Below are 13713 nucleotides of genomic sequence, written 5' to 3' on the forward strand. Positions count from 1 at the left end.
ACTTTCTATGTATGACTTACGATAAACATTTGTAAAAGCTTTAGCGGGGTTTAACTTGCAGCATTCAATGCTTGATTTAACAATGAATTGAAAATTTAAATTCAAATTGGTACTCGTAAGCAGGATTTATCCTGCAGCTATGCGTGTTTTTTTTATTTTTATTTTTTATGCAGCCACCTCTTCGTGCATCCACGGAATTTGTTGCGAATGTACTTTATCAGGTCTATTCCACTGTACATATGAGTAGACACTTATCACCACGTTCCCCCTCAAAGCTCTCTCCGTCACTCTATCCAATTTATATACATACAATAAATATCTACAGAAACAAAGACCCCAGACCCCGAACCACACGCTACCCAAACCCCCAACTCAATAACGAATCAACCCCTGCTGCACCGACGACTCCAACTCAAACGGCATCTTCAAGACATGCAGCAGACACGCCTCCAGAATATCCAAATACCCGCTCTCCGTCCCCGATTTCCCCAAATACCGCTGTCGGTAGAGGTGTAGGAAACCTACTAGTTCTTCCTCGTCCTCGTCAGCCCCTTCCTCACTACCGCTATCACTGTTACTGTTTGGGTTGTCTATCAGCGAAGACCCCATGTCATGCGCTATCTCTTTGCATAGGTTCTGCGCATCGCCGGGGAGATATTCGTCGCTTCGTTGAGCCATGGCTTGTGTGAAGCGGGGCGCGAAGACGCGCATCATCCGCGCGATGTAGCGTCTTTCTTCGCCGACGCAGATGCGTAGATCGCTGCGGCCGAGAACGGAGATGGCGCTGTTGCATGTGATTAGTTAGTTGGTTTGATAGGCTGGGGGTGATATACATACACGTAAACGGAATCGTTGGGGTCTTGGGGGTTTGATTGTTCACTTTTCAAGTGAATTATCAGCTATTGTATCTAGCTAGTTAAGATTGATAGGTAGTAAGTAACTCACCTGTGAGGTACCTCGACTAATACCAAAGCAGGGACACTGATATTCTTGAGCAATGTCTCGACAAACTCTCTGGCAGGTATGGGCGCCTCGGTTTGCCCGTCCGTATGCGTCAGGACGCCATTGAGGAAGGAGTATTTCTGGGATATGGGTTCGTTGTTATCGCCAGAGATTCTTAACGAGAGATGAAGACAGCGTTAGGATTTCGTCGGGTAGGGAATATGTTGGGCAGAGGGATATGCGATGGATTGTTTAACATAACATAACATGACATAACAGAAGGTAAAAATGAACATACACCTTGCCATTCCCTGAGAAACTAACGACATTGGCTTCGACCTCGACCTGGTCCGGAAAGCTGGTGCGTTCGTGACTGCCGTGAAGGAAAAAATAGCGCGGTAGCCCGCGGCCTCCGGAGGCGTATAGTAGTCCAGACATTGTTGATTGATTGATGGAGTGAAGTGAATAATTATCAATAAAGAGACAAGCTAACTAAGTAATAGAACTCAGTAGTTACCAGGGTATACAATTGTCGTCAAGACGAGCGACAGAATAGTTATTCAGACAAACCAACTACCTACTCTACCTATGTATGTACCTACGCCCCCATAAATAAGACCCCGACGAAGGCCAAATTGATTTATTTTTGTACACGCTATAGAAGCATTGCGTAAGTGATCGGACAATAGACCCTGAATCGAAGCGCTTACAATGCATGGAGGCTCGGGGTAAGACTAAAAATAGCGGCTCTATTTTCTGTAGACTGGAGCCGGGACCCATCCTAACGGACACTTTTTTTCTCCTATTGTCGCTCGGAAACTCGGACGACTTCGATCTCGGGGGGTTGACGTCAGCTGATGGGATACGTTAGTGGCACTAGTTTTATTGATAGTGCGCGCGATCACGACTTCAGAGTAAGACCACTCGGCTCGGTTTGGGATTTTTCAATTTTGAATTACCAAAAGATGCGTCCAGCGTAAAGTTGTCGTTGTCATGTTCAACTGTCAGAGAAGTTGGATGGGGAAAGGTGGCCCTTAAGAGGGACCCACTCTGCTCACTCTGCTCGTGCTTACTAGTGTGCTTTTTGAGGGATACAAAACCATGCAATAGAGCGATAGAGCGTGGGAATGCAGTTAACACACCCCTGTTGTTCATCTCTTCAGCAAATTCCGGTAAACTGGAACCTTAGTGATGATTGTTGGGCATTCCCGTGCTTACGACAGTTCTGTTTAGGCCCACTATCACCACGGCGGCTGCTACTTTATATAGTTGGATCTGCGATTATTTATATTTCCCAACCAGTACAAGATGTGTCTATTCACTTCTTTACAACTAGAATGTGAGACCGTTTTAATGTCCTCACGTTCTTCGCACCACTGGCCCCTCCTGAACTGTCATTCCCGCTTCAATAGTTATACGTCTTTTCAATAAGGCCGAGCGTCCTCGATGAGAAAGAGTATTAAGTTGTTATCCAGGGTACCCGATTATTGTTCCAAAGGCTTATCTCTAAGCCCTAACTCATGCAACTAGTGAATAATCTAGAGGCACAATATACTAGGTAGGATTCTGCCACCGGGCGCCTTTCATTGCTAGGCAAAGAGAGAATGACTACGTACTCCAAGAGACATGGTAAAGACAATTTCTCTTAGGGAGGAAGTACAGCAAGGGACCTTTCAAGTCATGGGCCAGATATTTCTCCCTAGCAATTCACTATGGATAAGAGCTACCCGCAGCAAAAGGGTACATACAATAATGTACGCCTTTTTCCAGTTTCTCTTCCAATCTCCTCTGGGATGTGCTTCGCGCTGGTGCTATGGTGAATCCTTTGTTCCAACCGAGAACATCCCGCCAATATCTCTTTATTAATCCAGACGCCGCATAAAACGGGCAGACAGCCACCCTTATTACTCACAGTCCTTTAGTATCTTTCGCTGACATACTTCCTACATGCCGTCCTTCAAGCACCAGAATCGACCACCGAAGCGCCGTACCTTTCCTCCTCCTCCGATATTCTGGGATAAACTCACAAAGCTATACTTGACTAAGAGCGCGCTGGGAGAATTTAACCCCCGAAATAGCCTCCTACTGTCTCCAAGCCAAAGCTCTTCTTCTACCTCTAACTCTCATACTTCTGCTTCTGATTTCTTGCGCAACTGCTCTACTACTTGTTTACAAGAGATCAGAAAACTGTCTCGCTACGGAGGATCAGATCTATCGGATATTCTAGAGTCCGTGAGTAGCTAAGTGACACGATCCTTGCAAGGAGGAGCAAGCAATCTATAGTGCTGAATTTCTTCGTCGAGGCAAAGGGCCATGATGTGCCTTTGGCTGTGCTCAAACGCCAGGCTTTGTATGATGGTGCTTTGGGTGCACGGGGGATGTATTCCCTACAACAATATACATACCATAGACGTTGAATAGAACAAAAGAACAACATCACCAGCGACAATAGAAACAAGAAATACCGCGATGAGTTTATCAGGCAAGCAAATGATCGATATGCAATTGGTCAGGGTCATGCCTGCCGGTAATTCTGATGAATATGGGGAAATTAGGTAGATGTCAATGCTCAATATAAGGTGATTGAGCTATCTCAAATCAGAGTCACCCAGTGACGAGAAGTCTATCACGATGTGTAAGCGAACAGTTTGCCTTGGAGAGGCTTGCTGTTTGCGCCGAGTGCGATTATTGGGATTTGTGATCGTGATGGAGACGGTAGGCTCGAAGTTGACTTTGATGGGCTGGGATGGAAGAATTTGATGGATATGGTGAGGGAAAGATGGATATAGTTAAGCAATCACTGTTAACCGGATGAGTTTGCTCTAAATAACTGCGGTCGATATTTTCAATATCGTCTAATATGAGGACCAATCTAAATTAGCATATCTTGGTGGGTTTCCAATTGTGCTTTCCAGTATCAACATCGGAGGAGCCACTGACACTAAATGAAATGGTAAAGGTACGGAATAGATACAAAAGCCTTCCGATTGGAGATGACTTAGAAGCAAGGCATGCTGTCTCTAACAAGGAAAGAGATAGAAAACTGCAGTGGACTAGTTAAATAATTGCAGTATTTAATGACCATAGTTTAAGCTAAAAACGGAGATCCTTATTCTCTTGAAACAAAAATATCTACTCAAGCTGTCGCTTCGTCACTACCACTTGATGCCCTCGCAGGAAGGGTCGCCCACCACGATCACTCGTAAGGCGACAAAGAGATGAAACAAACCCTCCCTTATCGAATTTTCCCCTTTGAAACCCGAAGACACGTCATCTGTAAGCAACCAGAAGCCTGAAGAAGTCGGATTAGGTAGGCGGACGAGTCCAAGTCTCCACAGTCAAAGCTCTTTGGGTATTAATTAGCCTGTCCTCAGAAGGGAAAAGTCTACGCCGATATAAAGCAGTTCTATCTTCTCGGTCACGTCACTCAGGTCGCTTTTATCTTATGTCCTCAGATAAAGGCAGCGAATCAAGAGTACCAGGATGAACATGACCAGCGTGCACAAGTAAGATAGTTAGTAGAAGTGTAAGCAGCCCAAAACTAAAATCATATATCCCTACCAATCCTCAATGACCAGGTCGCCAGCGTAGCACAAAACGATTCCCTCGCCTCCGTGGGTTCCGATCTGATATAATCTCTCAGTCCAAGCCATCCCTGTCAAGTAGACCGGACCACAGAAAAATGGATCACCGATAGAGCATTCCGTATGCAGGGAGCCTTACCTCGCCCGATCGAGACCTCTAGAATCTAAACCACCATCCTTGACAACCTCGACGTGGAACAAAGATGGGGCAAATGAACCCTCTTCATTAGTTGCTTTTTTACTTTTTATCCCCCAGTGGCATCTATGTATCTACTGTACTGTGCACTGCAGCCAACCAGCCAGCCACTTCAAAACACCACCGGAAATATCCAACGTGAATTCCTGCACCTGCGCCTGCCCCTCCGACAAATGACACGAAGGCGTTGACACACCCGAAGCGAATCTGTAACAGGTAGAAGAGTCGAGACCGCCGAGGTGCATGCAGGAGTGGAGCACCGGCGCGAGATGCAGAGAAAGCGGCTGGAAATCCGAGCCGTGCGTCGATCTTGATCTTATTCCAGAATTCTAGGTCGTACAGAGACCGTTGGATTGGATGAGACGTCTCGATTGAAATGCGGGATGTGGGAGGGTTTTTAATTGCGGTGTTATTTGGGTGGTGGCGATTTAATTTGTGTGTGGAGTTGGTATATATGTACTGTACCTAGTGGGTTTATTTTGCAAGGATGTGTTCTGTAGACATTGGAAGTTGGGACGGGAAGGACGGATGTATATAGTTACCAAGTGATAACTAGGGAACACTCAATATAGTCAGCGTGAAGCTTACTTTATATGCTTATGACTTCTCTTTTATCATTATGCAGAGCATATCGATAGGATTCCAGCGGGGTTCCCGTAGTGGGTTTGATCTCACGCACCACAGCACAAAGACTCAAAGAGAGCAAAGAAAAAGAAAAAAGAAGAAAAAAAGAACCATGCTTAACTAATTAATTTATGTTAAACAGTGCTAGTCAGATGCAAATTCTGGGGACATTCTAGTAACATCTCATCTCCATTATGCTCCGTGCCTAATGCGGCAGATGATTTAACTCAGATAGTCGTTGGATCATTCGCATGCAGGTAATTCCCGACTACGGAGAAAATACCTTTGGCGCTATTGAACCTGAATCGAAGAGCCTCGTGTCCAACGGGGTACATGATTCGGGTGATGGATCTATTGAAGATTGATACTATGTTGAGCAGGTGGGATTCCGAAAGGCAAAGGAAAGGGGGAAATAATAGCCGTCCATGCCGTAATAGGGCAATGCTCGTTGCGCGTCACAAGGTCAAATATCCGTCGTGCTGGGTTTGATTACGAGGAGTAACTAAGTAGTGTTATCGGGAGCCATCATTTGACAGAATTTAGCTGCTTTTTCTTTGTTATTGCTTTTGCTGTCTGCGTGTAACACAAGCGTGCTGATCTCAGCTGAGATCCGATACTAACTCATCCGTCTGCCCATCCATCCATTCATGCAATGCATTTCGGCAAATCCAACGACGACGGTCTGCACGTAAGGGATTATTCTGATGCAGTCGATTTTAGAATGCAGCATGCACATCCCTCGCTCACTCCAACCAGATCCTGTAGTCACTAATCGGTAAATCAGCCTACTCACTATCCGCCGTGTTGGTCACTCGGTCCATCGAAGCCAGCTCAACCATGGTTCCGCGTTGATTCCCCGCTCAATAGATCGGTGGTGAACCGCGAACGCATACCCTCAGCTGGAGAGGGGGGCGCATGATGCACAATAACCAATTGATTGGCTCAGGCACGCATTGATTGCCCTGACTCGGTGGCGGAATTATTGGATCAGAGACCACATGGGTCCTCTGACCCACTACTGCAGCCAACTGATTTACAGAGTGCATTTCGCATGTCGAATGAGAGTACAGAAGGACACCGGGGGTTTACCCGAGACATTATCGGAGTACGATTATTGAGATTCGAATCGGAGCCGTGAGATGTGGTTGATAGCGAGCGGTAGCCTGTGAGTCTAGTTCCCTGATGTTGCCGCCTTACCGGAAGGGACAAGGCTTGCGAAGTTGCGATGACGGAATGGAATCAAGTTAGTCAATTTAATCGCGCCTACGGAGTACACCGTAGTGTTTTCTAATAGTTGGGTTCGGAATTAGCACAAGATAGGGAGAACCTCGTAGGTTTGCGTCGTCGCAGTCCGCGAAGGGATGGAGTTGGTTCTGTCCAACCGATCAGGGAAAGGGGATGTTCGCTGCTTCGTGCTTATTTGTCGGACGTTGTCCTAGTTTCGTATATCATGGGGAGAGACTGGTGGGTGCTGAAGGGTACATCATGGATGATCGACCCTGACAAGTAGGCGATCGCTCTGGCGAACGGAAAATTTGACCTGGGGGAAGGGAAGGTTTTTGTCATTTCGACTGTTCGACATCTCCCCTCCTATCCATCTCGGATTCTTTGTTCTGGACGTGAGCAGTGATAGAAGAAAGCCAAAAAAAGATAAACTTGCCCAGCCCCATCAGATAATGTTCACAACGGTCAGATGGGACCTTCTACCAGAAATCAGTCGACGTCAAACGACATCCTAGAGACAAATAAGGTGATTCTCGAAGGGCCAGGAAACGAAAGGCAGTCTGATGGTGGATCAACGCCCGTATACCGGGTTTGGAGTCCAACCAGAAAACCCGATCGGAACCAATAGTGGTAAAACTAGGTTTGGGCGGAGGGAATGGATCATGGATGACTCCAAATCCGAGAAGATGGGAAGCCCCGAAGTTTGGAACGCAAAGATTTAGGGTCAACCGCGAACGCTCGTGTCGTCCGAAGAAATGGGCCATGGGAGGCCGTGGGAAGGATCTGACATAAGCCCAATCATTCTTCCCAATGCATCATCTTGCATGGAAAGGCATCAACCTGAGACTTGTGAGTACCGAGTATTCCGCAGTAGTGTGTACTGAGTAGAAGACTCGGTAGAAGTCTACAACTAGAAATTGTTCCCGGAGGAAGGAAAAGGAAGAGGCCAGCCTGAGGCATCCGGGCAGTCGGCACATCCTGGCGCCCCTTTTCTTACCTGAAAAGGATTAGCGCCTCCTGGTAGGGTTTCGCCGCGCTTGGCCCAAGTGGGGTCCAGCGTCGTTAGTGCGGCATCCGGAGATCGATATCCTTTTTTTTCTTCCCTCGTTCTCTCGCCGTCTTGGTGGCCTCTCTGCATTTGCCTCCGATCCTTCCTGCGGGTACTTCTATCGCTCGCCCGGAACTTTCCCTGTAGTACTTGAAAAGAACGAAGTACAGTATTTGGACCCCATCTCCTGAGTACAATTTCAATCGGTGGTTCACCGCAGTTCCATGGATCTCCTGGTTAGCTTAACAGCAACGCCGTCGCCTCTCCGGTCATGGGCCGTTGTCATTGGAGACCTTGTGGCAAGACCAGGCCAATGTCGATCAGGAGTCCCTCGTGCCTGGTGAAACTCCGGATCTCGACTCTTGCGGCCTTCTGAGACTTGACCGACACGGATGTCCCGAAGCCGCTAGACAGGAGTAGATACATACAAATACCTAGACAGTGAGGCATAATTCTCAAATCCTACAACGGACAACAGACAACTTCCAAAGACCTTGTCTCTCTCTCCAATTTCATCTTTGGACCCAAATTGCCCCCCTATCCACCTGATGGAACTCGCGGCCAGTTTTCATTTGTTGTCTGGATGTCCACCAACTCCAGAAAAAAGGGTACGCTATCTGGTACCTGGGCTCCACTTGTCTCCTGATTCTGCAAGTCGCTAGTGACTTAGTGAACCTCTGTAGTCCTCGGGAATAGAAGACAGACGGAGAAAATCAAATAGGAATAATAAAAAAAAAAAATAATAATAATAATAATATCCATTCTATTAAGGAATTGTACCGGATTCAAATGAGCATGGACTTCGGACGGTCCGTGTTGATATCGCCAGTCCGACTCCTGAATTTGACTTGACATCGTCTTCTTCTTCTTCTTCTTCCTTCCATTTTCTCCTTTGCTTCTTCACTCCGTGTGGGTTTGGGTTATAATAATAAGATTGCCTAGTCCAACTCTATCTCACCCTCATTCGTTCCTTCTTTTTCCCTTTTCTCGAACTACTACTACCAGTTTGACCCGTTCCCCTGGACTCCGCTGGAGGTCTTAATTGATCTTTGACCCATTCCCACGGTACTGGCACTGGGACACAAAATGATGCAAATTTGAACCTGCTTGGTAATTGTCACGATCTTCTATTGATTACTATCGTTACACAGGTACGTCTAGTTCTGATTTTTTTTTTTTTTTTTTTTGCTTTGATTGCTTTTCGTTGTTTGATCTTTGAATTCCTTTTTTTTTTGTCCCCCATCACCGCCACCAACTCCAACTCATCCGGGCTGCATTGTCATCTGCCAGATCCCTGTTCGTCTTTCTTTTCTTTTTCTGCTTTCTCGCCCCTTTGAGTTTGGCTTGGATGCAGTCATTGGGAAAACGTCAGACTCGCCTGGGGCAGAATACAACGTGCATGCAGGAAAAGGCGGAAGCGCCCCCAAACGGGCTGTGTTAATTAGAAATTCAGGCTGACTGACGAAAAAAGAAGTCTTTCGCTTTTTATGGTTCTAGGATGACCTATGTGTTCTTGAAACTCTCGGTGCTCGAATAACGCAAAACTTACACAGCATCTTCGTGACTCTCTTTATATCCCCCGACGCCTTTGACGACCCGAAGAATAAGCAATAAGCAATAAGAAAACCCCGACGGTCACTGTATGTGATCTTCACATATAGCCACCATGCAGTCCAGCAAAGGACCCGAATCTCTCGATCTGGGGAGGACGGTCTCGCGCTCGCGCAGTACCAGCATGTCTAGTGATTCTCAGCTCCCTCGACTTCATCTCCTCGTACCCCCCGCCGTGAACCCGGCTCCTTGTTTCATCGCATCCTCCGCCGCCGCTCAGATTGTCACCGCTGACCAGGAGTTCAACGCCGCGGACTTCGTGGACGACGAAGAAGACAATGCATCCCCAGCCAGCGCTCTCGTCACTCCTGAAGCCCTCTCCGCTTTGAATGGCTTTCTCGACCATCTCCTCTACAATATCCTTGCCTCCTCCAAGTCCACTCAGTTGGCATGCATTCGACCCGCAGTGGCGGAGGTTCTCAAGCCTCGACTGGCGAAAGAAGTCGTGTCGGCCGCAGACGAGGAACTGAGTGAGTACATGGGTGGTCCGGAAGACGAGCAGTTTGGCGGTCAGACTCCAAGTGCCGAGTTCGACCTCATCCGGTCGTGGAAGTTGACTCGCTTGCGGTGCATGGTGTACACTCGATTAGGCGATATGGAGGAAGACGACGAGGAGGAATACATCGAACAGGACGGCCTGGGCGAGGGCGAAGATGGTCCCCAGAGGTTTTCAAGCCACATCGGCTACATCACCCCGGCTGCCGCCATCTTCCTGGCGCATATCATTGAATACCTCGGCGAGAAGGCCTTGGTGATTGCAGGCGAGACGGCTCGATCTCGACTGTCGAGCAAAGTTGATGATGAATTGGCCGAATCTGGCGCGGAACGAAGCACCATGGATCGCCTGGTCGTTGAAGATCTCGACATGGAAAAACTAGCTTTGAACCCGACCCTGGGAAGACTCTGGCGCACGTGGAGGAAGCGCACGCGCTCTCCCAACTTGTCTCGAGCGACCTCTCGCGAATCCATTCGGCGTCGCGGCACGATTGGCCACCTCCCCGTGCGTGGCCAGCGAGGAAGTGTGGCGGTGGATGAGTTCCTACCAGCCCGTTCACAGCCCAGTCCCAGGCCCGAGCCTCCTGCGGACGTGGACCCTGCTTCCGTCGCGATTCCTGTGAACGAGCACGACGTGCAGGAAATTGAGGTTCCCGGTTTCGCGTCTGATACGGATGGCGGTGAGGTTATTCAAACCATGGAAGCCGTCGTGGCGCACAAAGTGCGACCTCGGAGTCTGATGGTGCTCACTCTACCCTCACCACGGTCTCCGACATTCAACGGCAACTCGCCGATTTCCCCAAGACCGCAGAGTGCAAAGACACACCGACATGCTCGGTCGCGGTCCTTGCCCGGTTCCAGCGCCGCCTTACCACCCCAGGAAACCCCTAAGGTTGAACAGACAAACGACCAGACCGCTGACCATCCGTCCCCTACTTCGTCAGAGGAACGACGGCAGCTGGAGACCATGTATGAACATGACGAAGACGACGAATCTACTGCCGATAAGAAACCCGTCATTGTGGATTCCACGGAGCCGGAGCAAGTGCTTTCGCCCTCGGTTGAATCGCCCACGAAGAAGTCCGAGACAGACAGCTTCCCCGAAGAGTCGAACGGGCAAGATACAGCGGCAACCTCTTCGGTATCTGGCGCCTCAGCCGAAGTGGTGACCAGCCGGGCCAACAGCACGAGAGCCTCGTCTCTGAGTGACCGGAATCAACCTGACTCGGAGGCCGAGATCATCGAGGGACAAGGGATGGCCGAAAAGCCCAAGTTGGCGTCTGTGCAGCGACCGCGAAAATCGAGCCGGGGGCCCAGTCGGAAAAACGACAGGTCGACTGCGGCCGTCAGCAGCGAACAAATGGTGCAGTCCGTGGCCGAAGATCCGCCCCAAACGCAAGGGGGAGACTCCACCCCGGCGCAACCCGCCGTCAGCACCGAAGCGTCGAACACTTCTGACACGGATCTGACTTCCCCGGACCCTGTTACCCCTCAGCCTCGTTTCTCAACCGACAACTCGAGCGAGGAAAAATCCCCCCGACCGCTGTCGTCCGCCGAGAGTGCGTATTCCGAGAGTTCGCGGGTTCGTCAACGCCCCAGTCCGTTGCCCCTGCGCCGCGGTAGTACCCATCAACAAACTCCCTACGGGCGCTCGAGCCCGGCTGCGTCCACCACCAGCTCAGGTACCGAACGGGCGGCCGTTCAGCGACTGTCAGGGCGACCGACGACTTCTGCAGCCTCTTCGAGCTACTCCAAGCCTCGCCGTTCCGAAAGCTTCAGCAGCTACCGCGATAAGCGTCCCGTAACGGCCGGCTCCACCACATCGCAGGTCTCCACCAAAATAAAGGGTTTAATTGTTCGACAGGGAGACTCTAGCTCGCTCCAACTGCGCAGCTCCTCTGAAACAAGCAGGGCCTCGTCGCATGACGAAAAAGCGGACTTGGATGATTTGATCCGCAGCGAGGAGACAATTCATTTTACTCTAACTCCACGAAACATGCGAGAGATCGAGGTATGTTTTTATGCATTCTATGCTGGTCTTCCAAAACTTGATTTTGGAATATTTCGACTTTGGTGACATGGTTACTGACTTGAATAGGAACCTGATTCTCCACGTTGGCGAAACCAGCAATCCAATACCGCTGACCTGGCGGATTTCTTGAAATCCACTGCACCCCCTGCGTCTCCACGTCCGGGCACTTCCGGCATGGCTAAGGCGGATTTTCCATCCATCACCAAAACCAAATCGTCCGACCTGCCTAAACACAAACCCATCCAGCCATCAAATATGAGTTTGCCGCCGGCAAGACCAAGTGCAGGACATTCTCGTGATACGAAGCCCAGCATTGGATCGACCCGCGAGTTTGCCAACTCGGTCAAAAACGGACCACCTAGTCCCAGTACCATGAAGTCGCGCATTCGTCGGTTCTCCGATGCCGCAGACTTCTCAAAGAAGTTCACTCGACCTCCAAGCTCTCTTTCGAACACGGCCCGCAGCTCTCATGCTGCTCCTAGCGCTCCTCGACTGCAGGCGCGTCCTGCCGTCGCTCCCAAGGGAGACCAGAGTTCTGATCTGATTGATTTTATTCGAGAGGGCCCGCCGACTGCTGGGGCCCGTCGCATCCCGCGTACCGTTGCACCTTTCCGCGATACCATGGACTCGGACGAATTACAGTCCTTAGGACCCAGTTATGCCGAGAACCAAGCCCCGTCGATTATTAGCACCCAGGATGACTCCTACGCTACCAAGTCTATAACTTCCGTTGGCTCTCACACGGGACTTTTGGATTCTTCAAACCGGGTCCCGGCCCCGACCAGCGCTCCGAGACCAGCTCCTGTGGTGGCTCCGGAGCCTGTCACCGTCTCTGATGACCCGCGCCCCGCCCGGAAACAGCGTCGGGTGCCTGATCCTTATGCCATCGATTATGATGACGATGAGGACCTGGAGGAGCTTCTGGAAGGACCGAAACCACCCAAGCGCGAGGAAGAGAGCTTGATGGATTTCCTGATGAACGCTGCTCCACCACCAGCTACATCTGGACCCCCGCAACCTTTCGTGAATGCGTCCGCTGCAAAAGCCCCCTCTAGCGGCACTTCTTCGATGAAGGCGCGACTTCTTCGCAATGGTCCCTCTACGAAAACCTCCCGAACTTCCCTCCGCCAACCGCCGGCACCCAGCAACCCTCCTGTCGTCTCGGCGAACTATACCACCAAGATCGGCATGGAGCGAAATGCAGCAGCGCGGTCGAACTCTTACAATATGCCCACCGTCTCACAACGGCAGACAGAGACCAGCTCCCTGGCTGATTTCCTCAGAAGCACCGGTCCCCCGGAGCCTCCTGTTGTCCGCACTCCACCGCCTAGTGCTGGGGGCAAGAGCAAAGAATCGAGCAGTGGCTTCTCCCGTCTGTTTGTGCGCCGGAAGAAGGTTGAAACTTGATATGGGCTACATGAAACCACACATTCTTTCGCGATTTTCCCTTCTCTTTTTGAATCTTTCGTTTGAGATCTCCTTTCTTGTTTTGACATGTTGCAAACACGAAATTGCTATATGCTGGCGATGATATGTGTCCTTTGAAAGCGTTCTGAGCCGTATGACGAACTACTTTTTGGTGTTTATATCCCTGCCGTGATACTCCTGTCTTCTTCCTCATCTTTTTTTCTTCTTTCCTATATTGGTTCTGACCGTATAGGTTTGGTTCTCGTTCTCCTTATATCTTCTCTTATACTCCATTTTGTCACATTCTTCTTGGAGTCTTGATTCTACCGCGAATGGTTTCTGATTTTGGATATCAAAAAGTGGTATTATACCGAGTATGATGGTCTTTTCTTTTTCTTTTTCTTCTTTTTTTCACAATACCACGGGATAAATTGGCGGCTTTCTACGGGGATTTTGTTGGTGACTATTTTCATATTGCCGGATTAGGCTTGGGCGGATTAGTACATCTGTCCACAATGAATTCTTTTGAATCTATCATAATTTTCTTGAA

General features: G+C 49.5%; 2 protein-coding genes across 2 annotated transcripts; one reads left to right on the top strand and one right to left on the bottom strand.

Moving 5' to 3' along the window:
* Window positions 1-372: 372 nt before the first annotated feature.
* Window positions 373-1380, bottom strand: KD926_008920 (uncharacterized protein; the record flags this gene model as incomplete). Its single annotated transcript, XM_053101504.1, has 4 exons — window positions 373-784; window positions 838-879; window positions 946-1116; window positions 1241-1380. The coding sequence occupies 4 exons, from the start codon at window positions 1378-1380 to the stop codon at window positions 373-375; spliced, it is 765 nt and encodes a 254-aa protein (XP_052954915.1).
* Window positions 1381-9284: 7904 nt separating this feature from the next.
* On the top strand, window positions 9285-13163 carry KD926_008921 (uncharacterized protein; the record flags this gene model as incomplete). Its single annotated transcript, XM_053101505.1, has 2 exons — window positions 9285-11735; window positions 11823-13163. The coding sequence occupies 2 exons, from the start codon at window positions 9285-9287 to the stop codon at window positions 13161-13163; spliced, it is 3792 nt and encodes a 1263-aa protein (XP_052954916.1).
* Between the last annotated feature and the right edge of the window lie 550 nt (window positions 13164-13713).

This window comes from Aspergillus affinis, assembly GCF_023601865.1.
Source record: "Aspergillus affinis strain CMG 70 chromosome Unknown NODE_60_length_195438_cov_84_765746, whole genome shotgun sequence".
Classification (NCBI taxonomy): Eukaryota; Fungi; Ascomycota; class Eurotiomycetes; order Eurotiales; family Aspergillaceae; genus Aspergillus; species Aspergillus affinis.